General features: G+C 38.8%; 1 protein-coding gene and 1 pseudogene across 2 annotated transcripts in view; one reads left to right on the top strand and one right to left on the bottom strand.

The window, feature by feature from the left end:
• The first annotated feature begins 2,771 nt into the window (after positions 1 to 2,771).
• The window catches only part of ZDHHC17 (zinc finger DHHC-type palmitoyltransferase 17), a 99,149-nt gene continuing 74,774 nt past the window's right edge, over positions 2,772 to 27,146 (top strand). For both annotated transcript variants that reach the window (XM_060165237.1, XM_060165238.1), the window contains exon 1: positions 2,772 to 2,944. In XM_060165237.1, coding sequence (XP_060021220.1) covers positions 2,852 to 2,944 — 93 coding nt within the window. In that variant the 5' untranslated portion in view covers positions 2,772 to 2,851. The remainder of the gene's footprint in view (positions 2,945 to 27,146) is intronic.
• On the bottom strand, positions 23,147 to 23,507 carry LOC132529049 (small ribosomal subunit protein uS10-like; annotated as a pseudogene).

Below are 27,146 nucleotides of genomic sequence, written 5' to 3'. Positions count from 1 at the left end.
GACACATGGAGCTAGTTCTAATATATTGCTGGGATGGCTCCTTAAAGCTTAGATAGGATGAAGGCCTATAGCAAATGAAGGAGAGATTCTAGAAGTGCCTTGACTTCCTTGAGGAAGGTGTCAGAAGGCTCTGGGAGGTTAGAATGTAAGAACAAACGTATAATATTATACCTGAGAACCCACCATCTGACTATGTCTCTTGTAAGAGCCCAGTGGACACACCTATCTCCAAGGCAGTAAGAAATACAGTGGTGAGGGTACCACTGGCATCTTTGAGAAGCTCAGTGGTATTTATCCACTGTAGGTGACAGTAAGAGATGCTGCTATGGGACTGGGCTCCTTAATATTAATTCGATTGATAAGAACACAAAATAGCAGAGGCCAGATGGTAGTACTTGACCAACAGAAGGAAGTGTACATAATTGTGATAATGCAAGGCCAGAATGGCAACCAGAATATCTTCACCCACAGGGCTCTGTTATAATGACTAATAGACCATGGTGTGTCTCAGGGCAAGTTAAATGAGCATCCACTAGGGTGTTACTTGATCTATATGTACAACCACACACACACACACACACAAAAATCAACAGCTGGTTAAAAGAAGGCAGATGACAAAGAAACTATAAGGGACTAAAAATAACTACACGCATGCACAGTTAGGGCAATTATCAACAATGAGATTCAAAAAGGTCATAAACTAGCTGCCGTTTTGGAGGTGTGGGGAGCAAAGGCATGGTATTTCCCCAAATCCCTGCACACAGTAGCACCAAGGGGCTGGCCAGACCACCTAAGCACCCCACCTCCAGCCCAACCCACCAATAGGTCCCTACCAGTCATCCCATTGAAGGAACCAGCCTGCCCTCCTTGGAGCAAGCAAGGGCGCCTGTTACTTGGTTTCATTCCCTCGTGCTGCATGCAGCACAAGTCCCAGTAAAGCCTTACCTGAATTTCTCATCTGGCCTCTTATCAATTTCTATTGATTAAAGGGTCCAAGGACACGGGTCGGTGACAGCACCACATCCCTAAATTAAACACATGTCAAATTCCACATATTCCCCTTAATTCTCTAATTTGATTTTATCTACACCAGTGACATAGGGTAAGGAGGGGCAAGATGAAGACTGAATTGTTGAAGTGAAAATTATTTCTGTCCATGTTAAAAGGTGTCTGAAAGCAGTTTGGAGCTCCAAAGACAGAACCCTAATTCTGACTAGTTCTGCATACTGGGTGGAAGAGTTAAAACCAAAATTCTTGGTTTGGGCCAGGACCAAAAGAATGAAAATGTTGCTTTTTCTCATTTCAGTCTGAGAAAAATGCTTTTTCTCATTTCAGTCTGAGAAAAAGCAAAAGTGCTGGAACACAGACATAGCCAGCCACAAAATTAACAGGGAAGCTATTTTTTTCCCCCCTGCGATGCAGCATCTGTCAAATGCCATACCCACCCCTCTTTGAGTGATACTGTTCTCTTGCCAGTGATGCCCAGACCCACTTTACTATTTTCGTTTATTACTAGACTACCCAATTACTGAACAGGCCCTCTCCTCACGACAGCATCCAATCCCTGGTTAATCCTCTTTTCCTAATCCCGCCTCAGAAACAGCATCCAATCCAGAACTGATCCCCGCTCTCCCTAGACCTACAGAGTCCTTTGGCGGGAACCTAAACTTTACAAAAGACTCTTTCTTCTCCCTTTTCCAGTGGTATCCAAGCTTCCTCTGGAGTGCCCTTCCTCTTGATTTACAAATAAATCTGATGTTATCGGATTGCAGGCTTATTCCAGTTTGGCTTTAACACGAGACAGGTTAGTATCAGGATCTCTACTAGATGTTCCACGATTTTTGCTACATCGTCCTCTGAGCAGTTTGGATTTTCGATTTTTAATAGCTAAAAACAAAGATAAATACTTTCTATAACAGTCCCATCAGCACATTTCTAGAAAGCAATCCCCTCCACCCCCCATGCAGCCCTAATATCCGTTTAATAATGGCTTTAGTCATTTTATCTGGTTCTCATTTCAGCGAATTCAGCTTAAATGACTTCAGTTCTGAATTCCTGGATTACATTAAAATGTAGCAGATGGGGCGTGCGGGCTTTGAGGGCGTACATTCTTACTCTTAATTCAAGACCAATGAGGGCAGGTTGCGATCATTTTTAACAGGCTTCTCCAGGAGGAAATCCCAAGCTTTATCCGTGTTTTCCCGGGCGCCCCCCGGAGGCATAAATTGCGGGATGACCTTTTTGAATGCGGAGAAAGGGGTGGGTGTTTCGTCTTCTGGAGCGATGCACATCTGGATTCAAGCCTGAGAGCCCAAAACCTAGTACCTGGAGCGAAGTGATGGTTCCACTCCGGGTCTCTGAGAAGCGGTCCCGGGGGTCTCGTATCGGGACAGTGGGGTTTGCGGGCTTGGCCGCCCCGACTGCCGGAGATCCCGAATCTCGGCTGCGCCTCTCCGGAGCCCTGCTTTCGTTCCCGTGCCGCCGCTTGGTTTCTCACGTTAACTACCCGGTTGCCCAGCAGCTGCCTCCCCGGGGTAGCCAGAGGCGCACAGCTGCCTGGGGCGCGGGCCCGCTTGCGAGTGGCAGCGCCCACGCCCAGAGCCTTCCGCCCGCCTGCCCCGGCGCAGTGCAGCAGAGCGCGCTCCCGCTCGGGCCGGCCCGGCACGCGCGCACGCGCGCAGGGACCCGTGCTCCCCGAGGGGGGAGGGGGCAGAGGGGGCGTCACGGGGGGAAGGGAAGGAGGAGGAGGAGGAGGAGGCGGCCGCGTTGCCTCCGGCGGGGCTCGAGCTCGCCCTCGCGCTCGCCCTCCGCCTTGCCCGAACCCTGCGAGGGTGAAACGCTTTCTCCCGGCATGCAGCGGGAGGAGGGATTTAATACCAAGATGGCGGACGGCCCGGATGAGTACGAGACCGAAGCGGGCTGCGTGCCCCTTCTCCATCCAGAGGTGAGAAACGGCGCCGAGCCCATATCCTAGACCTTCGATCCTCCAACCTTTCTCCCCCGGACTCGCAGGGGGCGGTGGCCTGCGTGTTCGGGGTAGTGGAACGCGCGGAAGTTGGGGAGGGCGGGGAGGCAAATCCAGGCCCGAGCGCGGCTGTGAGCGGATAACGGGGGAGGAGATAGCGGGGCGGGCCCGGCCGGGGCGGGCTCTGGGACGCCGTCCCTGGCTGTGCCTGGAGGACAGAGGTGGAGATGTTGACGGTTCTACTCTGTCGCCGCGCTACTCGCGGGTGCACTGGCGGCGGGGGCCTGGTGCTTGTTTGGAACCGCATGATAAGCTCTAGTCCTGCTCCAAGCCTCTCGGGGCGAGAAGGAAGCGCGTCTGGTTTTGATTTCTTCTCTTTTCCTTCGCCAGAGTGAATGACGGTTATCTATTTCTCCCATTTGGCTCACTGTGGGGGAGAGTAGGGGACGAACACAGTTTTCTGGCCAAAGTGATGTCCTTCCCGTGATGCAATAGGCAGCACCTCGGGGCCCCTTGTGTCGGATGTCCTTCTTTGAGCGTTTGTCCTTAAGCGATTAAAAAGAGAGGTCAAAACTTTTGGGAATAGACCCACGCTCACATTAGCTTGTCAAAGTACCGTGTTTTTTCGGGGGAGGGCGGGAGCCAGAGGAGGACAGTGCAACACGTTTCCCATCACATGAGTATCTTCACCTGTAAGTAAACAGTGCCCCTCTCCAAGATCAGTAGCATTCTGTTAGTTTATAGCTGAGCTAGTGTTAGTTCAGGCCTGGAAGCAATTCTTGATGCATTCCGGTTTTTAATGATCCACAGTGATGTGCGGAGGGCAGCAGCAAAGCTTGCTGAAGAACTCCTGTAGTTTTTATGAGCTTAAGGGTTGAAGACAATCTTTGTGTTGTAGGGTGAACAAACATGGAAGTCTCTACCTGGTTATCTTGCATTAGAATGATTCTGTTTATTTCTGGAGTTGGGATTATCGCATGCTTATATTACTTAGTATATAAATACAAGCACTTACCCATGTTATATGTTAATACTCATCACCTTCTCATTCATCACTTTGACTTATCAAAAACAGTGGCACAGTTCCTTAGGAATATACCTGGGCCACTCTCAATGAAAAGGCTACTTTGGATTTCTGACAAACAGAGTTCTACAGTAAAACTAAACTTTTTTTTTCTGACCAGAGTGGTAAAAAAAAATTCTCAGAATTGGCATCGGAGACATCTCTCTTTTCGTTCACACTTTAGGCCCTAAAAATATATCAAGAAATAGACAAAGTTTTCAGATGATGCATTGAAAATGTTGCTAAGGAATATTTCTATTCATCTACTCCTGTGAAAGTATTTTAAATACTTAAATATTGATTCTGTAACATAAATCTTCCTCTTCGTAAACCTTTGCTTTGTGAAATAGTTCATTGTTTGGTACTTTAGGAATAATTTCAACAGGGAACAAATCCAGAAATTGCTTGGTATAATGTAATGGCCTGTAGGCTTGGAATTTAGAGACCAGTCTTCAGGTTGCCATTTCATAGACTATTACTAGAAAATCAACTTCCTCATCATTGAAAGTGGAAGTTGAAGTAGATGATATCTACCATTCCTTTTTGCTTGACAAACACAAGGTCCACTTAGTTTAGGTGTTTTGAGTCTTAAGCTCATAACTACCAGGCCTAAGGTCTTTCTGAATTTTTGCTGTGGTTAGTTTTGCATTCACACCTGGTACAGACCTGGTATAGTTCTGCTGCTTTCTTGCTGTGCATTCTTGGGCAAGCTACTTCCCTGAGTTTTGGCTTCATGATTTATAATAATGGGATGAAATAATAATAACTAATAAGCTAAGGATTAAGTGAGGTAATATATTCATTTTTGTTGTTAAAGTAAGTGGTGTCTTCCTACTCCCTTGGAAAGAAACCTAGCAAACCTTTTTTGCGTTGGTGAGCAAATAATAGTACCTTTTACTCGTTTTTGGAGAGAACATAGACTTTTGGTCAAACTTGGGTTCCAATTCTGGATTTGTAGTAATTAGCCAAGTAACCTGAGACAGGTTCTTAATCTCTTAAAGCCTCAATTTGTTCATCAGAAAATGGAGATGCTGCCTAGTTCACTTGGCTTTAAGGGATTAGGTGAGACTCTTTGTTGAGGTTTAAGAACTGGCACATTGTAGGTGCTCAGTTAATGTTACTCCTTTCTCCACCAAAAGGAGGGCGGTGTTATATATTTATTTTGATTTTGATGACTGGTGTAGAAACTTGTGTGGGTTTTAATTTAGTGGAATAGGATCTTGTAGGAACAAGTTTATTTTACTTTTTATGTTCAGATTTAACATTGTGTCACAAAAATAGTTTCTCACTATTTGTTGAATAGATGAATTATTTGTGGGATAAAGAAATTAGCTATCCTTAAATCTCCCGTTAGTATGCAGACTGCTCACTGTTAAAACCTTTCTTAGGGAATTATGTAATTAGATTAACAACAAACCCTTCTTTTTAGAGATATTTGCTATGAGAGAACCTTACTTTTCAATTAATTAAATAATCCATTCATTTAGTCAGTCACTTAAACATTTGTTTATCTTGAGACTTCAGTATATTTGTGGTAAATACAGTGAGAAACAGTATAGGATACTGGTCAAGAGCCAAGACTCTGGTGACAAATGGAGAATCTAGGTTCTGCCACTTACTATCATCATGGTCAAATTACATTTTACGCTTTTGTGAAATTAGGATAATAGTACCTACCTCTTAGAGTCGTTGTGAGTATTAACTAGAATAATGTTTGTAAAGCAGTCATCACAGACCTAGGCATGTAGACTGCCAAGCAAATGTAAAGGGCTCTGACCTATAGTGAGTACTGATGCTGTTGACTGTTTTCTGATGAAATAAGATTGTTTTATTTTAATGGAAGAAATTAGAGGCTATTTGGAAAAAGATAAACTGATTATCAGGGGATTAGGGTGCTAATCCCAGCTCTTCCATTTTAGGCTAGCGGACATTTAAACTACACTTAGTTTCTTTGCTTTTAAGATAAAGAGGCTAGACTGGACGCTCTCTTCAGATTTCTTTAAACTCTAATGCTCTGTTGTATGTTGTGATTTTTCAAGATTGATAGGCTTGAGCATCTATCTGCTAGATGCATAGCACTGTACTAGGTTATATGGATGAAAATAGAATAAATAGAATAGCTTCTGCTCTCCAGAAGTTAATGATCCAGTTGGAAAGACATCAGAATACAAATAAGTGCTGAAATGAGAAGTGTAGCCTGTAAGTAGGTTTGGATTTCTGTTATCTAGAATGGTTAGAAGTAAAACTTCAGCAGAGATAAAGACCATATGTTGGTCTACAGGTCCAGCTGGCTTGCTGTCACCAGCCTTCCGTTTCACTCACTAGTATGTCCTCAGTAAGCCTTCTCTGCTCTTTCATAGAATGAGGCCACAATACTCCCTTCAGCCAGAGTATTATTATAAGGGCTCTCTGTCTCAGCAAGGTCTGACTCAGAGCTTTGAACTGGATTGCCTAGATTACCTGGGGCTTTCATCTCTTGCTTGCTTCCTTTTTTTCTCAATTTCAAACTACTGCCTTTTCTCTAATGTCTCTTTTTTTTTTAATGGTAACTTTTTTGCTTCACATGAAATTTGTCCATGTTCATGTCTCATTTTTTCTTTGTTTAGAATATTAAACTGAAGAACTACTACATCTCCTGTCTTTACAGATTTTACAGAATCTATTTTTTGAAACTTTTCTTCAGTGAAAGTGATTTTGCCTTTTTCCATTACTAAATTTTTTTGCCCGATTATATAGAGATACACATGTGTACAGATATATAAATTAACTCATTTGTTTTCATAAAGCAGATGGAAAGTTACTTTGAAAATTACTTTTCTTTTTCTGATAGATTGCTGGCACACTCTTTCCCTTCAAAACATGTCTTTCTGTCAGTCTTTAGGATCTGATGCCTTTTTTATTCAGCAAAAATGCTATAGGCCATATACTTGTAATTTAGATTTAAAAATACTATACCCTAAGCATAGTAACTACTGAGTCAATATATAAAAATGAAAATGCAACTAATCGGTGACCTCGTGGATTGTGGCAAAGCCAAAGTTGAAAATTACTGATGTGTAGAACCAAAAAATTATATTTGACTGTGAGAAATGCCACTTTACTGTTTTGACATCTTTGTTTTGTTTCGATCCCTATTTTTATTTAATTTGTGAGACCTATCCCAAAAGTATTTATTAAGAGGGGACTGTGGAGTGGGTAAATATAAGAGGATGCAGGTTAAAAGTGAGAGTGCTGGTGTTTGGCTGCTTGAGTTCAGATCCTAGTTTTGTACTTACTAGCTTTGTGACTCTGGGCAAGTTATTGAGCTGTGTTCCAATTTTCCAGACTAAAACGGGAATATAATAGCTCCTACCTCATGAAGCTGTCGTGAAGATGAAATGAGAGAATATATATAAAGTTCTGTGTCTGGCACTTAGTAACACAATACATGTTAGCTATTAATGTTATGATTAGTTATTAATACCTCAAGCAATAGTAGTATACATATATTAGATATTGAGGCAACTGTCTAGGTAGCTAAGATAATGAAAATTGGGGTTTGAGGAGAGGACAGGCAGAGTACTCTTTATTATAAGCCTTTTTTGCACTATTTAATGTTCTTAAAGATGTGTGCTTTGATATGAGGAGTGTTTGTTGAGCATCTCAGTATGGCCTTGATGCTTTGATAGGCCACAGAGTAATGAGGAATACAGAATAAGGCATTGTAAAATAACAAAAGGTGAATTGGAGGCCTTCAGCTCCCTCAGGATAGATGAACGTGTGTGTCTATTTTGTTAAAAATTTAAAATGCATTGTGGACCTCCTTTCCTCTAGAGAGTATCCTAAGGGTGTGTTAGGGTAGTTAGGGTTGGTTAGTCATTTAAAGTGTCTTGATGTAGTGTGATTTTAACAGAACTCCCAACAGCCACATAATCCAGAAAGATGTTATTTCAATATCAGGGTTATGTGAAATTCTCTTTCAAAGCATCATCTATTTCTAATATTATTTTATGATTAGATTCTATTACAGATAGGTAATTCAAGAATAAAATATCAAATAGTTTAAGCTTTGGAATTTACAAAGTTGATTCAAGGCAGTATTATATTTATAAAATATGCAAGTAAAATTCTCACCCAGTGCAATAATTATCCATTTGTAGGATGATATCTTCTGTTAAATTCTCCTTAAAATAGAGCTACAGGCAGCTAATTTAAAAGTAGAGTGAAACTTGAGCCTTCTTTAAATGAGATATTATGAAGAACTTAATTTCCTGAATTATAGACGGCTAACAGAATATTTTTGATTTTTGTCTCAAATGGTGTTGAAAATTTTCCAAATGAATTACTCTACTTTCTAGGGTTAATACATACTAAATATGATAGAATCTTTCTTTGATAACTCAGAATATTATAGTGTCCTAGGCTTATCTTTCTGATTACTGATAATTATTGTTGAGGAGATGGAAATGATAGGGCTAAATGTACCTGAAGGGGTTTCTTTGTATATATGTCAGATAACCTGTGTTTTTTATCAGTTGTTTTATACTAGGAAAAATCAAGTGAAAAATACTGTTAATTACTGATTGAGATGTTACTGTACCTTCATTCAGTTTTTTAAAGTGTGTGTGTGTGTGTGTGTGTGTGTGTGTATTATGAACATCTGTTAATTTATGAAGGATTTAATGAAGGATGAACAAAACTGGTGACCAAAACTATTCCCATTATCATTAAAATAAATGAACGAATGAATGAACGAACAAACCCTTTTGTGAGCTGAGGAAGTTGCTTGTCGTGTTAGTTAGAATCCTTGGATTGCAGATGTCACCAACCTTTTAAAAATCTACTTGGGCAAAAAAGGGAATTTACTGGTTCACATAACCCAAACTCAGGATGGCAGGAGTGCAGTTGGACTCAAGGATAATTGGAACCTGAGCTGAGAATGTCACCAAGACAATCTTCTCTCTCTCCTCATCTCTGCCCTTCAGCTTCATTTTCTCCTAATGCAGAGTAGCTTCTTTCCTCTGTGTAGTGGTGACGTGGATGCCAGCGTTGATATCTCAAATCTCAGCTGACCATTAGAGAGGGACTGCTTGTCTTTCCTTATTCCACATTGGAAAGAGGCAGTGTGTCCACTCCTATGACCACGGGAGAGGGTCTGAACTTTGCCAAGCCATCTTGCTTGGAGTTGGAGGAGGAACAGTTTCCTTAAAGCAGGAATGCTAGCAGGGAAACTGTTTCTGTCCTCTGTACTCTTAGTGTGAAGAACTGTTTGTTTGCTTTGTTCCACTCTTCTAGTTTTTTACGTACTTTGAGATGCTGTAATTACACTGCACTCATTGTTAACAGTAAATGTTCTAGTTGAGCTACTGAATAGCATGCTGCATGAATAATCTAGACCAAGATTGGGAAACTTCCTCTGTAAAGGCCAGATAGTAAGAATTTTCCAGTTTGTGGGCCATGTAGTCTCTGTAGCAACTACTCAGCTCTGTGGTGGTTGTATGAAAGCAGCTGTAGACAATATGGAAATGAATGGGTGTGCTGTGTTTCAATAAAACTTTGTATGTAAAATCAGGTGCTGGGCCAGATTTGAACTGTGGACTCTATTTGCCAGCCCTGATCTAGATAATACATAGGAACTCCAAGAAATTTATGTTAAAATATATGATATTTCAGTGCATTAAATCCCATTAACCACTGGTGTGCAATAACTTCATCAGAACTAGATTTGCATGGTAGATGGGTTGGGTAAAGTAAAAATGTGTGTGTGTGTGTGTGTGTGTGTGTGTGTGTGTATGTGTGTGTGTATTAGAACCTTATGGAGAACTTCGTTAGAATACACGTGTTTCCATATACACCTCTCACAGTTTCTAATTTAGTATTTGGGTTTGTGGTATGTATGTTTTGAAAAACTTTCAGAGGTGATTCTGATAATCCCATACTTCATCCTCCCCTCTCTGATACGCACTTGATGTGTGGGAAAAGTTTTATTACTTTTTTTTTTTTTACACAAGGAGGAGGAAAGTAGCTAATTCTACGTTTAAGGTATGAGGCATTGTATTGTGTGCTTTTCACGTTATCTCCTCAATCTGATGGATAATCACAATGGTAATTGCTAACAGTTACCGAATTATAACTGAACTAGCCACTGTCCTAAACAGTTCTGCTTATATATTCATTCATTTAATTCTCACACCTTTCTTAATACCTTTTTTACAAATGAGAGGATTGAGGCATAGAGAGGGTAAGTAACTTGCTTGGTAAGTGGCAGAACTGAATTAGAATCCAGGTTCAAACTGCTTGAATCCAGTTGCCCATTTTGTATTGTGATAGTGATGATACAGAGTTGATTGAATAGTTAGCTGTGATGGCAAAAGTCCTCATTTATTGGAAAAAATATTTTTAATAGACTATTTTTTAGAGTAGTTTGAGGTTCACAGCAACATTGAGCAGAAAGTACAGAGAATTCCCATATACCCTGTGTCAACAACTTGCCCCGGAGGTGGCACATTTGTTACAGTTAATGAACCTGTGTTGACACATCATTATCACCCAAAGTCTGTACTTTACCTTAGGGTTCACTTTTGGGTTTTAATATGGGTTTTGACAAAGATATAATGACATGTATCCACTATTACAGTATCATACAGAATAGTTTCACTACCCTAAAAATCCTTTGTGTTCCGCCTACTCATCCCTCCCTCTCTGGTAACTCTGGCAACCACTGATCTTTTTGCTGTCTCCATAGTTTTCCCTTTACCATAATGTCAGGTACAGTTGATCCTTGAACAACACATGTTTGAACTGTGTGGATCCACTTATGCACGGATTTTTTTCAGTAGTAAATACTACAGTACTATGTGCATCTTACAATCAACAGCATCTTTGATTCTGAGGAATCCTGCCTCTACATAAAGTTTAGAACGGCACTTGACACATAGAGTTAGCCATCATCTGTTTTATAATCTTTCCTTTCTTTCTGCCATTCAAGGTTATGAGAGAGAATTGTAACAGATTGTTAAATCTGTTTCTACCTTGGAGATTTTATCTCCCTTCACTGTGATTATAAATACTCATTAATCTTCATTTATAATTCTGTAACTATGATCATGAATAAACTGTAGACATTATTTTCTAAGGAAATTTTGCTTTCTGATAGAACACTTGATATAAATATCCAGATCTTACAGCTGTTTATGTAAGAAGTTAATTAACTTGATTTCATAAGTTCCCATTATTTATACTTGTTTTTTCCTTATTTGTCTCCTTTTTCCTGTGGGTAATTGTATGTTACTAAGTCCAAAAAAAGGCCACACTTGGGGAAAAAAATTGACAAACTAGAATCTAGCAGACCAAATAAAAACTTAAACTTTCTGGAATATCCTAACATGTGATTTATTTTGTATTGTTGAATAGTATATGAATTTTCAAGGTATCAGAAATTTAAATTCCAGCATGGGCTTTTGGCTTTTAAAAGAAAGCAGCATGGAATTATTGTCAAAAAAAATTTAAATAGTACAGAAGGCTATGTAGTAGAAGGTAAAAGCATATATAAATGTATATTTCATATACACGCTTATATACATTTATTTCCTTGTTTTTGTCACATAAATGGTATCATACAATGTTATACAATTTACATTTTTTCTGAATACACTTTGGCCATAGTTTCATCTTAGCGTATGATGATCTTTCCCGTTCTTTGTAATGTCTAGACCTGCCTTGTCCAATATGGTAGCCACCAATGACATGTGGCTATTTAAATTTAAATTAATTAAAATGAATAAAATAAAAAATTGAGTTTTCAGTCATATTAGTCACATTTTAAGTGTTTATTAGCCATGTGTGGCTAGTGACTACTGTTTTAGACAGCACAGAAATATAGAATATATCAGTAATTGCAGAAAGTTGTGGGATAACACTGGTCCGGACAGTTTTTAAAAAATTTATGTCTTTTAAAAGTATTTTTTACTACATAACTATTTTTATTGAGACATATTGTATTTATAAGTTGCACATATTTTAAATGTTTAAGTTGATGACTTTCTTTGAATTAAAATCTTTTATATGGAGATAATTGTAGATTCTCATGTAGTTGTAAGAAAAAATGCAGAGAGATCCTGTGTACCCTTTACCCATATTTTCCCAATGGTAACACCTTGCAAAATTATAATACCACATCCAGGAGATTGATATTGAATCAGTGAAGTTACAGAATATTTCTGTCACCACAAAGATCTTTCATATTGCCTTTGTATACCCATACCAATCTATTCTCCCATTTCTATAATTTTGTAATTTTAAGAATGTTATTTAACTGGAATCATGTTGAGTGTATCCCTGTGGGACTGGCTTTTTTCATTCAGCATAATACTTTGGAGATTCATCCAGGTTTTAGCATGTATCAGTAGTTCATTCCTTTTTATTACTAGGTAGTACGTTGGATGTACCACAGTTTATTTAACTATTTACCCATTGATGGACATCTGTGTTGTTTCCGATTCTTGGTTATTATAAATAAAGCTGCTTTAAATATTTGTGTAAAGGTCTTCATGTAAACATAAGTTTTCGTTTCTGTAGGATAAATGCCCAGGAGTGCAGTTAGTGGGTCATATGATAGTTCTGTGTTAATATTTTTAAGAAACTATCAAGCTGTTTTCTGGAGTGGCTGTACATTTTACTTTACAACCAGCTGTATATGAGTAATCTGATCTCTCTGCATCTCCTTAGCCCATTTTAATAGGTATGTGATGATAAGTCATTGTGTTATTAATTTACATTTCCCTAATGGCTAATGATGCTGACTTTGTTTTCATGTGTTTATTTGCCATCTATATATCCTCCTGGGTTAAATGTCTCTTTGTGTCTGTATTAGTTTGCCAGGGCTGCCATAACAAAATACCACATATGGAGTGGCTTAAATAATGGAAATTTATTTTCTCACAGTTCTGGAGGCTAGGAATCCAAGAACAACGTGATGGCAGGTTTGGTTTCTTCTGAGGTCTTACTCTGCTTAACAGATGGCAGCCCTCTTGCTGTGTCCTCAACATGGTTTTTCCATTGTGTATATGCATCTCTAGTGTCTGTGCGTCCAAATTTTCTCTTCCTCTAAGGACACCAGTCACACTGGATTAGGGCCCACCCTGATGACTTCATTTTAACTTGATTCCCTCTGTAAAGGGCCTAGCTCCAAATACGTTCATATTCTGAGGTACTAGAAGTTAGGGCTTCAACAGATGGATTTGGGGGGACACAATTCAGCCCATAACAGTATCTTTTGCCAACTTTAAAAAAATAGATTGTTTATTTTACTGTTGAGTTTTGAGAAGTTTCTGTTTTCATTTTTGTTTTTAATACCCTAGACACTAGTCTTTTGTTGTGGTTTGCACATATTTTCTCCCAGTCTGTAGCTTGTCTGTTCATCCTCATAACAGGGTCTTTCTCAGAGCATAAATTTAAATTTTGATGAATTTCAGTTTATAAATTTTTTCTTTTATGGATTGTGCTTTTTATGTCAAGTTTAAGATCTCTTTGCCTAGTTATAGATCCAAGAGTTTTTTGCCTTTTTCTTTTTTATACAGTTTATGGTTTTACATGTAACATTTAAGTTTAAGTTCAGGATCAATTTTGAATTACTTTTTGTATAAATTGTGAGAATTAGGTTGAACTTCATTTTTTCTCCCCCTTTAAATGTCCAGCTACTCCAGCACTATTTGTTGAAAAGCTATCGTTCCTCCATTGAATTGCTTTTACATGTTGTCAAAATCAGGTGAGCGTATTTGTATGTTTTTATTTCTGGGTTCTGTCTTCTGTTTCATTGATCTGTGTGTCTATCTCTCAGCCAGTACGACACAATCTTGATTGTTGGAGCTATATAATAGGTCTTGAAATTGAGTAAACTCCTTCCTACAATTCTTTTTTTTTTTTTTAATTATTTTGCCTGTTTTAGTTGCTTTCGCATATAAATTTTATTTATTTTTAATGTTTATTTAAAATAATATTTTTATTGGAGTATAACTGCTTTACAATGTTGTGTTAGTTTTTGCTGTACAATAAAGTGAATCAGCTGTATGTATACCTATATCCCCTCCCTCTTGGACCTCCCTCCCACCCCCCACCCCACCCATCTAGGTCGTCAGCGAGCACCGAGGTGAGCTTCCTGTGCTTTATAGCATGTTCCCACTAGCTATCTATTTAACACATGGTAGTGTATATATGCAGTCCTAATCTCCCAATTCGTCCCACACTCCCTTTCCTCCCCGTGTCCACATGTACGTTCTCTACCTCTGTGTCTCTATTCCTGCCCTGCAAATAGGTTCATCTGTACCATTTTTCTAGAGTCCACATATATGTGTTAATATATGATACTTGTTTTTCTCTTTCTGGCTTATCAAGATACTTGATACAATTTCAATTTTCTTAAATTTACCGAGGCAAGATTTGTGACCCAAGATATGATCTATCCTGGAGAATGTTCCATGAGCACTTGAGAAAAATGTGTATTCTGTTGTCTTTGGATGGAATATCCTATAAATATCAATTAAGTTTATCTTGTTTAATGTATTATTTAAAGCTTGTGTTTCCTTATTTATTTTCATTTTGGATGATTTGTCCATTGGTGAAAGTGGGGTGTTAAAGTCCCCTACTATGATCGTGTTACTGTCAGGTTCCCCTTTTATGGCTGTTAGCATTTGCCTTATGTATTGAGGTGCTCCTATGTTGGGTGCATAAATATTTACAATTGTTATATCTTCTTCTTGGATCAATCTCTCGATCATTATGTAGTGTCCTTCTTTGTCTCTTGTAATCCTCTCTATTTTAAAGTGTATTTTGTCTGATATGAGAATTGCTACTCCAGCTTTCTTTTGATTTTCATTTGCATGGAATATCTTTTTCCATCCTCTCACTTTCAGTCTGTATGTGTCCCTAGGTCTGAAGTGGGTCTCTTGTAGACAGCATATATATGGGTCTTGTTTTTGTATACATTCAGCCAGTCTGTGTCTTTTGGGGGGAGCGTTTAATCCATTTGCATTTAAGGTAATTATCGATATGTATGTTCCTATTCCCATTTTCTTAATTGTCTGGGGTTTGTTATTGTAGGTCTTTTCCTTCTCTTGTGTTTCTTGCCTAGAGAAGTTCCTTTAGCATTTATTGTAAAGCTGGTTTGGTGGTGCTGAACTCCCAGCTTTTCCTTGTTTGTAAAGGTTTTAATTTCTCCATCAAATCTGAATGAGATCCCTGCTGGGTATAGTAATCTTGGTTGTAGGTTTTTCTCCTTCATCACTTTAAATATGTCCTGACACTGCCTTCTGGCTTGCAGTGTTTCTGCTGAAAAATCAGCTGTTAACCTTATGGGGATTCCCTTGTGTGTTATTTTTTGTTTTTCCCTTGCTGCTTTTTATATGTTTTCTTTGTATTTAATTTTTGATAGTTTGATTAATATGTGTCTTGGCATGTTTCTCCTTGGATTTATCCTGTATGGAACTCTTATGCTTCCTGGACTTTATTAACTATTTCCTTTCTCGTATTAGGGAAGTTTTCAACTATAATCTCTTCAAATATTTTCTCAGTCCCTTTCTTTTTCTCTTCTTCTTCTGGGACCCCTATAATTCGAATGTTGGTGTGTTTAATGTTGTCCCAGAGGTCTCTGAGAGTGTCCTTAGTTCTTTTCATTCTTTTTTCTTTATTCTGCTGTTCAGTAATTATTTCCACTATTTTATCTTCCAGGTTACTTATCCGTTCTTCTGCCTCAGTTATTCTGCTATTGATCCCTTCTAGAGTATTTTTAATTTCATTTATTGTGTTGTTCATCATTGTTCTTTCCTCTTTAGTTCTTCTAGGTCCTTGTTAAATGTTTCTTGCATTTTCTTTATTCTATTTCCAAGATTTTGGATCATCTTTACTATCATTATTCTGAATTCTCTTTCAGGTAGACTGTCTGTTTCCTCTTCATTTGTTAGGTCTGGTGGGTTTTAACTTGCTCCTTCATCTGCTGTGTGTTTTTCTGTCTCTTCATTTTGCTTATCTTACTGTGTTTGGGGTCTCCTTTTTGCAGGCTGCAGGTTCGTAGTTCCCGTTGTTTTTGGTGTCTGGCTAAGGTTGGTTCAGTGTGTTGTGTAGGCTTCCTGGTGGAGGGGACTAGTGTTCTGGTGAATGAGGCTGGATCTTGTCTTTCTGGTGGGCAGGTGTACGTATGGTGGTGTGTTTTGGGGTGTCTGTGGCCTTATTATCGTTTAGGCAGCCTCTCTGCTAATGGATGGGGCTGTGTACCTGTCTTGCTAGTTGTTTGGTATAGGGTATCTAGCACTGTAGCTTGCTGGTTGTTGAGTGAAGCTGGGTCTTGGTGTTGAGATGGAGATCTCTGGGAGATTTTTGCTGTTTGATATTACGTGGAGCTGGGGTGTCTCTTGTGGACCAGCGTCCTGAAGTTGCCTCTCCCCTTAGTTGCACAGCCCTGACGCCTGGCTGGAGGACCAGGAGACTGTCCTCCACATGGCTCAGAATAAAAGGGAGAAAATATATAAAGAAAGAAAGAAAGAGAGAGAGGGGCGGGGGGAGGCAGGTAGGGAGGGAGGGAAGGAAAGGAAGGAAGAAGGAAAAGAAAGAAAGAAAAAGGATAAAAATAAAATAAAGTTATTAAAATAAAAAATTATTATTAAGAAAAAAATTTTTAAAAGTTAAAAAAAACAAACCAAAAAAAGCGGACGGACAGAACCCTAGGACAAATGGTGAAAGCAAAGCTATACAGACAAAATCTCACACAGAAGCATACACATACACGCTCACAAAAAGAGGAAAAGGGGAAAAAATAATCTATCTTGCTACCAAAGTCCACCTCCTTAACTTGGGATGATTTGTTGTCCATTCAGGTATTCCACAGATGCAGGGTACCTCAAGTTGATTGTGGAGCTTTAATCCGCTGGTCCTGAGGCTGCTGGGAGAAATTTCCCTTTCTCTTCTTTGTTCGCACAGCTCCCGGGGTTCAGCTTTGGATTTGGCCCCACCTCTGCGTGTAGGTCGCCGGAGGGCGTCTGTTCTTCACTCAGACAGGACGGGGTTAAAGGAGCCGCTGATTCGGGGACTTTGGCTCACTCGGGCCGGGGGGAGAGAGGGGCACGGAGTGCGGGGCGAGCCTGCGGCGGCAGAGGCCACCATGACGTTGCACCAGCCTGAGGCGCGCCGTGTGTTCTCCCGGGGAAGTTGTCCCTGGGTCCCGGGACCCTGGCAGTGGCCGGCTGCACAGGCTCCCCAGAAGAGGTTTGTGGAGAGTGACCTGTGCTCGCACACAGGCTTCTTGGTGGCGGCAGCAGCAGCCTTAGCGTCTCATGCCCGTCTCTAGGGTCAGCGCTGATAGCCGCGGCTCGAGCCGGTCTCCGGAGCTCCTTTAAGCAGCGCTCTTAATCCCCTCTTCTCTCGCACCAGGAAACAAAGCGGCAAGAAAAAGTCTCTTGTCTCTTCGGCATCTCCAGACGTTTCCCGACTCCCTCCCGGCTAGCCAGCCGTGGTGCACTAACCCCTTAAGGCTGTGTTTACGCGCCAACTCCAGTCCTCTCCCTGGGATCTAAACTCCAAAGCCCGAGCCTCAGCTCCCAGCCCCCGCCCGTCCCCTGTAATTTTCTTTTTTTGTGATATCTTTGTCTGGTTTTGGTATCAGGGTGATGGTGGCCTCGAAGAACGAATTCGGGAGTGTTTCTTCCTCTGTAATTTTTTGGAAGAGTTTGAGGAGGATAGTGTTAGCTCTTCTCTAAATGTTTGATAGAATTTGCCTGTGAAGCCATCTGGTCCTGGACTTTTGTTTGTTGGAAAATTTTTAATTACAGTTTCAATTTCATTCCTTGTGACAGGTGTGTTTATATATTCTAATTCTTGGAAAATTGTACCTTTCCAAGAATTTGCACATTTCTTCGAGGTTGTCCATTTTATTGGCATATAGTTGCTTGTAGTAGTCTCTTATAATCCGTTGTATTTCTGTTGTGTCAGTTGTGATCTCTCCTTTTTCATTTCTAATTTTACTGATTTGCGTCCTCTCCCTTTTTTTCTTGTTAATTCTGGCTAAGGGTTTATCAATTTTGTTTATCTTCTCAAAGAAGCAACTTTTACTTTTATTGATCTTTGCTATTGTTTTCTTCGTTTCTATTTCATTTACTTCTGCTCTGATCTTTATGATTTCTTTCCTACTACTGACTTTGGGTTTTCTTTGTTCTTCTTTCTCTGTTTGCTTTAGGTGTAAGATTAGATTGTTAATTTGAGATTTTTCTTGTTTCTTGAGGTGGGATCAAATTGCTATAAACTTCCCTCTTAAAACTGCTTCTGCTGCATCCCATAGGTTGTGGGTCATTTTGTATTTTTGTCATTTTTGTGTGTATTTTTTGATTTCTTCAGTGATCTCTTGATTATTTAGTAGCACCCTGTTTAGCCTCCATGTATTTGTGTTTTTTACAGTTTTTTCCCCCTGTAATTGATTTCTAATCTCATAGCGATTATAATCTCAGAAAAGATGCTTGATATGATTTCAGTCTTCTTGAATTTTCCGAGGCTTGATTTGTGACCCAAGATGTGATCTATCCTGGAGAATGTTCTGTGTGGACTTGAGAAGGAAGTGTATTCTGCTACTTTCAGGTGGAATGTCCTATAAATATCAATTAAATATATCTGGTCCATTGTGTCATTTAAATCTTGTGTTTCTTCATTTATTTTCTGTTTGGATGATCTGTCCATTGGTGTAAGTGGGGTGTTAAAGTCCCCCACTATTATTGTGTTAATGTCAATTTCCCCTTTTATGGTTGTTAGCATTTGCCTTATGTATTGAGGTGCTCCTGTGTTGGGTGCATAAATACTTATAATTGTTATATCTTCTTGGCTTGATCCCTTGATCATTATGTAGTTTAGAATAACCTTGTCTATATACAGAAAACGTCTCGCTGGGATTTTGATAGGAATGGCATTAAACTCATCTTGTCAGTGTGGGGAGAATTGACATCTTAACCATTTTTATTCTTCTAATCCATGAATATGGTATGTCTGTCTATTTATTTAGATCTTCTTTGATTTCTTTCATCAGTGTTCTGTGTTTTTTAGCATAAAAATACTGTTTATGTTGGTTATGCTTAATTTCTGTCCTCTCATGCCCACTGAAGGCATCTCTCCAGCAGTTCTCTACTCACACTTCTACCTCATCAATTTTTGACTCTACCAGATCATTTCTACTATCAGTCATTTCTCCCATCCTGAAAAAAAAAATCTCAAAACCCACAGCATGTTTTCCTCGATTGCACTTCTTCTCTTCTGCCTACTGCCCTATTTCTTTGCTCTTTGTATCAAAACTCCTCAAGAGATTTGCCTGTACTTGCTGTTCCCAGTTTCTCTCCTTCCATCTTTTCTTTAATCAGTTCTAGTCTGGCATGTGCTTCTACCTTGGCAAAGCAACACGAAATCTATATTGCTGTATCCAGTGGTTAACTTGTGGTCCTCATCCTTGTTGACTTTTCAGCAGCATTGATAAATTAACTAAATTAACTTTTTTCAATTACCTAAATTAACTTTTTTCAATTTGCCTCTGGGAAATGCAGGTCAAAACAAGATATAATTTAGTACCCACCAGATTCCTCCAAAATTACGTCTGGTAAATCTAAGTATAGTGAAAAACTCATACATTGCTAGTGAGAGTATAAGTTGGTACTGCCACCTTGGAAAGTATTTTAATGACGGTAAAGTAGAAGATACTCAAAATCTCTTAATCCAGAAGTTCCAATACTAGGTGCTTACCCTAGAGGAACTTTTACAGATGAGACCTGTATAAGATTGTTCATTGCAGTATGATTTATAGTAGCAAAAAAGTCTCTTAGTGGGGGAATGTATGTGGTTTATTCATGTAATGGAATACTGTCTAATAATTTCATTAAATAAACAAGAACTACATGTTTCAGCACAGGTAAATCCCAAAAAACATAATGTTAAGTGAAAAATACTAAGTATTTTAAGATACAGTTTTGTATAATAGGATGTAAAGTGGGATTTTTTTTCTTGTCACCTAAGCATTTTTCTTGGAGCTCAAAATTGAGGACAGTAGTTGACAAAGGAGCCCTGCAGTATAAGCAGAGGTGCTGAACCTGCTGGAAAGTGGCTGTGATTTGTACTGGAACTCTATTACCTCTAGTCTGTACAAGATAAAGAGAGACTTAAGTGGGAGCAAAGGATTCTTGGAAGAGTTATCAACCCAAGAGAGAGTGCTGTAGTGTTTATATTGTCTTCCATGTGGGTTGCAAACAATTTCTCTGAAAGATTGGAGAACTTTTCAGGAGGAAAAATACTTCTCTGGCTGAATGTCTGCTGGGTTGTGGAAAATAGTTAGGCCTCCCTAGGATGCTGTCTGAGTGGAGTGTTAGAGAATTCTTGGAAAAGTGTGATTTGGGTCCCCTGGAATTACTGATGGCCCAGAGACTGGGGGCAGCTGCTGCTTTACTGGGGAGGTGTAAAGGTAAGCGATATATAAAATAGCCGTACAGTGGAAGAGCCAGGACACACAACATCCTCTGTGTGTCCAGTGATGTTGAATTAAAGGTGTTTCCTTTGGGCCAACCAAACACTTTAGAGGCTAGACAGGCTACAGCCATCTTGAAAGAAACCTACCAAAGAGAATTGCCTGCTGGGCAGAAGCAACCTCAAAGTTATACCAGTGACATAGGAGCTGAGGACTTTTTAGAGGTAAGCTGAAGAATGTCTCTTCTGCACCAGAGAATGTTACAGAGGCAGATTCTGTCAAAGAAAACCAGAGATGACAGTAGTTAAAATGGTAAAAATGGATTTCATCCAGGAACCATTGCAATAGGGGAAAGGAGCCCTCAGTATACAACTGGGCTCAGTTCTGAGTACAGCAAGGGCAATTGGAAATTTATAGCCAACAGGCAGAATGAGGTGGGGGTGATCAGTGGAGGGAAAATACTAAGAGGAGACATCAAGGATAGGGAGATTCTTGCTAAACCAACTTAACAGGATTCTTGCTGAGGGCAAGCCAGGGTGATCAGATAGCAAGGACAGGAAATTCTGTAAACTGACTTAGCAGGATTCTTGCTAAAGCTGGACTATGCAGTCCCAGTAAGGATGGGAGCCAAGGTCAAGGCCCATTTGAGAAGAATGATCAGAGGAGTCTGACTGCAGTTTGGTCAAGGAGAGAGTATTGCAGAATTCTCAAAATGCCCCACACGAGAGAGGCAACAGTAGATACTGCCAATAACTGAGGATGTTTGATAGCTGAGAGAAAACTACAAACAGCACCTAGCCTATGTAATATTAACTTTGCCTCTTTACTTCTCACTTTTCCACCTTTATTCCCATCTTCTGGTAAGCAGAATAATGGCTTCCCAAAGATATCAAATCTTAAACTCTGGAACTTGTCCTGTAAGTGTTACCTTATAAGGGAAAAAGAATCTTTACAGGGATGATTAAATTAAGGGTCTTGTGATGGTGGAGGTCATTCTGGATATCCAGGTGGACCCTAATTGCAATTACACGTATCCTTATAAGAGGGAGGCAGACAGAGATTTGAACACACATACAGAAGGAATAGCCCTTAGGAAGCAGACCAGGGAGATTTGAAGATGCTGGCCTCAAATATTGGACTGATGTCACCACAAGCCAAGGTATGCCAGAAGCCACCAGAGCTAGAAGAGGCAAGGAATGGCTTCTCCCCTAGAGCCTCTTTAGAGAGCATGGCTCTGCTGACCCTTTGTGATATTGATGTTTGATTTTGATCTTCCGATCTCCAGAACTATAATGTAATAAATATGTGTCCTTTTAAGGCACTAAGCTTGTAGAAATCTATTACAGGATCAATAGGGAACTAACACATATACCATTACACAGTACTATAATAATTTGTTTGCATAGTAGTGAGAACACAGATAACAGGACAGTTGACTCTACCTGAAGGAAACAAGGAAGACTATGGTGACTTTTGAAGTGTGAATTAAAGGATTAGTAAAAGTCTTTCAAACCTGAGATGGGGTGTGCCTTCTGAGTAGAATAGCTAACATGAGCAAAATGGTACTGAGGTTTTTAAAGTACATGACTGTACTTGGAATGGCTGGTATAAATAAACATGTATGATGCTTGGAAGGAAATGATGAATATTAAAGCTGGAAAAAGTAAGGTGGGGCCAGACCATGCGATTTTGTATGACTGCTGAAATGTTCTTCATTTACTCTATTTGCATGATTTTAAGGATTTTAAGCAGGGGAGTGATTGGAACAGCAGTGTAGGCAGACCTTTTAAGAGGATATTGTAGAGGCAAGACAGAAAAAGGTGGTCAAGTGGACATTTGTATCTAAATGCAATGTTATTCATTCTCTGGAATGGATTTGAATAAGGATGACTTAACAACTTTATAAATAATGGAGAAACAGTAAGGGCATTGCCTGTTTAAAATGGAAAAAAAAATAAGGAAATAAGGATGTACTGTCATTATTTTTTTGTAAAATTGCATTTGATGTTTCTGCCAATGCCATGAAAGGAAAGACAACACTTATTTTCAGATTTGATTGTATTCTTAGACTATTCAAAGAGATCATAAAAAATTAGAGATTATAATTTTAACAATGTGGCTAGATACAAGGTAAATCTGAACATTAGTAGTACTCCCATATACTACTTATAACCAGCTCCAAAATGCAATGAAAATGATTTATATAGGTCCCCGTCTGCATACTACTTACTAGAATAACTCTCAGAGTTATAGTAGTCAGGATAAGCTAGGTTTTGCTGCAGTAGCAACCCTAAAATCTTAGTGGCATATGTGTCAGTGGTTTGCTACACATGCATTATGGCTGCTCTGGGACCCAGACTGATTGATTATCTGCTCTCTGGAACATTGCCAGTTTCCATGGCCGACGAGAAGTGAGAGTGAGGAATTGCATACTGGCTCTTAAAACCTATTCTCTGACAGCAACATGTCTCTTTTATTCATATTCTCTTGGTTAAAAGAAAAAAGTCAATCACTTGGACTTACTTAATTTTCCAGGGGCCAAGGACGTACAAAACTACCATGTGCTTGGGAAAAGAACTGGAACTATTTGATGGGTAGCACTAATGATTATGGTAGTATTTTTTTTTTAACAACTGATTATCAATTTATTAAAAATGTTGATTTAAGCATCTGCACTGGTGACTTCAGCCTCGACTCCTGGCTCAATACTGATGGAAGTGATCTGCTTGACAATCTCAGAAGGACTGTGCAGGTCAATGAGTCCCTTGTGGATCCTCATCTGGAAAAAATCCCAAGTCTTAGAACCGTCACGACAAGGAGTTTTCCTTGTAGTTATTCTCAGAGTCTTGGTAGACATCTGAACTGGTCCTTTTCGCTTTGAGATTCTTTTCCTTCACACCTCTGATCAGGTCAGCACATCCCTTCTCCAAAGACTTCATGTTGTGGCTGGTGAGGGTGATTCTAATGCGGTGAATCGCCACCTCGGGCTCCACTGGAGTCTTTCCGGTATCTTTAAAAGCCATGGATGGCTGTGGCACAGCTTCCTGACTGACTTGTTCCTTGGCGAGAGCGAACAGCGGTAAGTTAGGAGCAGGAGTGGGTGGCCCGAGGCTCCGCTGCAGCGGCGACCCTGTCTTTGTCCAAGTGCTATGGTAGTATTTAAATATAAAAGTTAGGACCAAGGAAAAAAATGTACGTGATTATAAAAGTATAATCCTTGAAATATATCAAAAGCATAGATAACAGCTCTAACAATGGAACAGAAGTGTTTAGATCAGTATGAAAAGGTTAGTATCTAATCTTCTCTATACATAAAATCAGATTCAAATACATTAAACAAACAAATTTCAGGACCAAAATAGAATAAAATGGCCAAAGGATAGGAACAGGTAATTCTCAAAAGATGAAATAGAATAGGAAAATATATTTAAGGTTGAGAGTTCAAGTATTATCTACTCTCTATTTAAATTAAGGGATAATTTAAAAACAACACCTAGAGTCAGTGAGTTTATGGAGAAATGGTTAATCAGATATTGGTGGTGGGATTATAAATATAGTCCCTTTGCAAAAAACAATTTAGATATTGTATCAAGAACCATAAGAATATTCATACCCTTTAAGAATCTCTCTCTAGGAATTTACTCCAGTTAACACACATTTTTGACCAGAAATGTATTAAGGCCACAGACGTTAGTTTCTACAAAAATCCCCTGGTCAATAATGGGTTAAAAAGAAGAAATGTTAAATGAGTTAAAGGAAGTATTTTGTTGTAGTGAGGAAAAATCCATCCATTTATTCTTTTTTTTTTTAAGTTATCCTTTTTCTTGGTTTGTTTTTTAAAATTATTATATAAGTTTAAGGTGTACAGCATTGTAATTCAACATCTGTATACACTACAAACCAGGCATCTAGTTATAATCTATCACCATACAGTTGACCCCCTTCACCCCTTGCTCACCTCCCCCCAGTCCCCTTCTCTTCGGTAAACACTAATCTGTTCTCTGTATCTATGAGTTTTTTTTTGTTTTATTTTGTTTTATTTTTCTAGATTCCACACGTGAGTGAAATCATACAGTATTTGTCTTTCTCCTTCTGACTTACTTTACTTGGCATAATACCCTCAAGGTCTATACATGTTGTTGCAAATGTCAGGATTTCATTCTTTTTTATGGCTGAGTAGTATTCCATTGTGTACGAATATACCACATCTTCTTCATCCCTTTATCCATCGATGGACACCTAGGTTGTTTCCATGTCTCAGCTATTGTAAATAATGCTGCAGTGAACATAAGAGTGCAGATGTCTTTTTGAATTAGTGTTTTTGTGTTCTTTGGATAAATACCCAGAAGTGAAATAGCTAGGTCATATGGTAGTTCTATTCTTAATTTTTTGAGGAATCCCCATACTATTTTCCATGGTGACTATTCCAATTTACAGTCCCACCAACAGTGTACACATCCTCTCCAACATCTGTTATATCTTGTTTTAATAATAGCCATTCTAAGAGGAAATGTAAAAGGGAAGAATATAAAATATATGAATACTGTGATTACAGACTAAAGATATATAAATATTTGGGCAAATAAAGATTGTATAGCAGTATTGAAGGAAATTTGCAAAATTAGGTTAAATTAAAAAATAACACTTCTTCCTAAAAACACATACTCTAGTCTAATAGTGAAAAAAACCCTTGACAAATCCCAGTTGAGGGTCATTCTACAAAATATCTGACTAGTTCTCAAAACTGTCAAAGTCATCAAAAATAAGTTTGAGGAATTGTCATAGCGAAGAAGAGCCTGGGGAGCCATGACCACTTAAATGTAATGCGATACCCTGGATGGAATCCTGGAACAGAAAAAGGACATTACCTAAAAACTAAGGCAATCTGAATAAAGTATAGATCTCAGTTAATAATGTATTAATATTGATTGAATAACAACAAATGTACCATACTAATGTTAGATGTTAATAATAGTGAAAATTGGGTGTGTGGAATATGGGAACTGTGTACTGGTTTTGTAAATCTTAAACTATCCTAAATAAAAATAATCCTAAAAATAAAGTTTTTTTTTCTTTTCTTTCTTTTTTTTTTTAAGGAGAGGGAAAAATATACATATAGGCATTTGTTCATCAAATGTCTGTGGAAGGAAAAAAAGTGTGCCAGATTTATGTATATTGTTACAAGTATGTATATACATATAGATTAATACTAGAAGGAAATGAAGTGAAACCAGTTTTTAGCGAAGCTGGAAGGTGATGAACATTTTCCTAGTCTAAAATTTGTTGGAAGCAAGCAAAGTGAATTTGATAGTTTGGATTGAGACAGTGGTGGTCCTACAGCATAAAGAGAACCTACCTATGCCTCAAGTTGGCCTCTCTTTTTTGAAAGCAAAAATCACATACTGTTAGCCAGGGATTGGGGACCACAGCAGAGCATATAATACAGCAGAGACTTCTTACTTACTGAAAAAATTGATTTGAAATCTTTCCATTATATCACCAAATCATTTTTGTCCAATCTTCCCTTAAAGAGGGTACATCAAATAGATTAGTAAGAAATTCTGTCTTGAGTGTAGTGCCCTTTGCTGACACTATTAATTAAATACGTTTTAAAAGAAAGTTATTTTATAATTTTGTAGTGGCTACTGCTTTTCCTTATCTTTCTTTGTTCATTTAGTTATATGTTTAATGCTTATGCTGTCCTCTCATTATATATTCCTTTTTAAAAATCCTTATGGTATTCCTAGAATTTAGTTCATTACTACCTAGGTTTTAAGAAGGTCTCACATTTGGCTCATCAGTTTTGGCTAGGACTTAAAAATGAGTCAGTTATGTATAGAGACTTTTTTTCTTTCTTTTTGTCAACAACACTTTATATTGTTTTAGTTTCATCATATACATTTAATGGAATTAAATTTGAGAAGCTCAAAATTATATAATTAAATACAATTAGCTTCTTGATTTAGAGTCCAACCTGTTAGAATGATACCTGACAGCAGACATTTGCACAGTGCAAGTTACAGGCATATGGTTAAGCCCTACTGGTTTGCTAATTCACCTGTGTATATTTATGGGTTAATGCACCAAAGGCAGGCAGGTAACATGTGTCTTGTAGGTAACATGTATGTGCCCTAGGATTTTATTGAATTGACTTTGTGCTCTCTCTCTGTTTGGAAATGCATTTATATTGAGAATTACGGCATCTTTTCATACCTATATTTGCCATTGTATTTTGCCCTCTTTGAATTATCTTCATATTCTTTGCCCATTTTTCAATGTGTTGTTACTCATGCTTTTCTCAGAGCTTTTTTTTTTTAAACATTAGGACTGTTATTACTGATATTCTTATATTTAAATCTTTGACCTGACTGGAGGTTATCTAATATAAGGAGTGAGATGGGAATCTTAATAGGAAGAGTCCTTGACTGAGGCCCGGTCCTGCCGGGTAGTCACTTCTCTAGGAAGCCTGGGAAATTGATCTTCACTCTAACTGGTCTTTCATTAAACATTCAGGTAAGTCCTAGAGCTGTTTTGAACAAGTTACTTAGACCTGGTGAGCACCAGACATACGGTCAGAGTCTCCAGAACAGTCAGGAGAGTCCAGAGTGGCACAAAGCCTCCCCAGAACAGGAGGGTGCATGCTTCTCTCACCAGGAGAATAG

This window comes from Lagenorhynchus albirostris, chromosome 11, assembly GCF_949774975.1.
Source record: "Lagenorhynchus albirostris chromosome 11, mLagAlb1.1, whole genome shotgun sequence".
In the NCBI taxonomy this organism is placed as follows: Eukaryota; Metazoa; Chordata; class Mammalia; order Artiodactyla; family Delphinidae; genus Lagenorhynchus; species Lagenorhynchus albirostris.
This window is presented reverse-complemented; position numbering and strand designations above follow the sequence as displayed.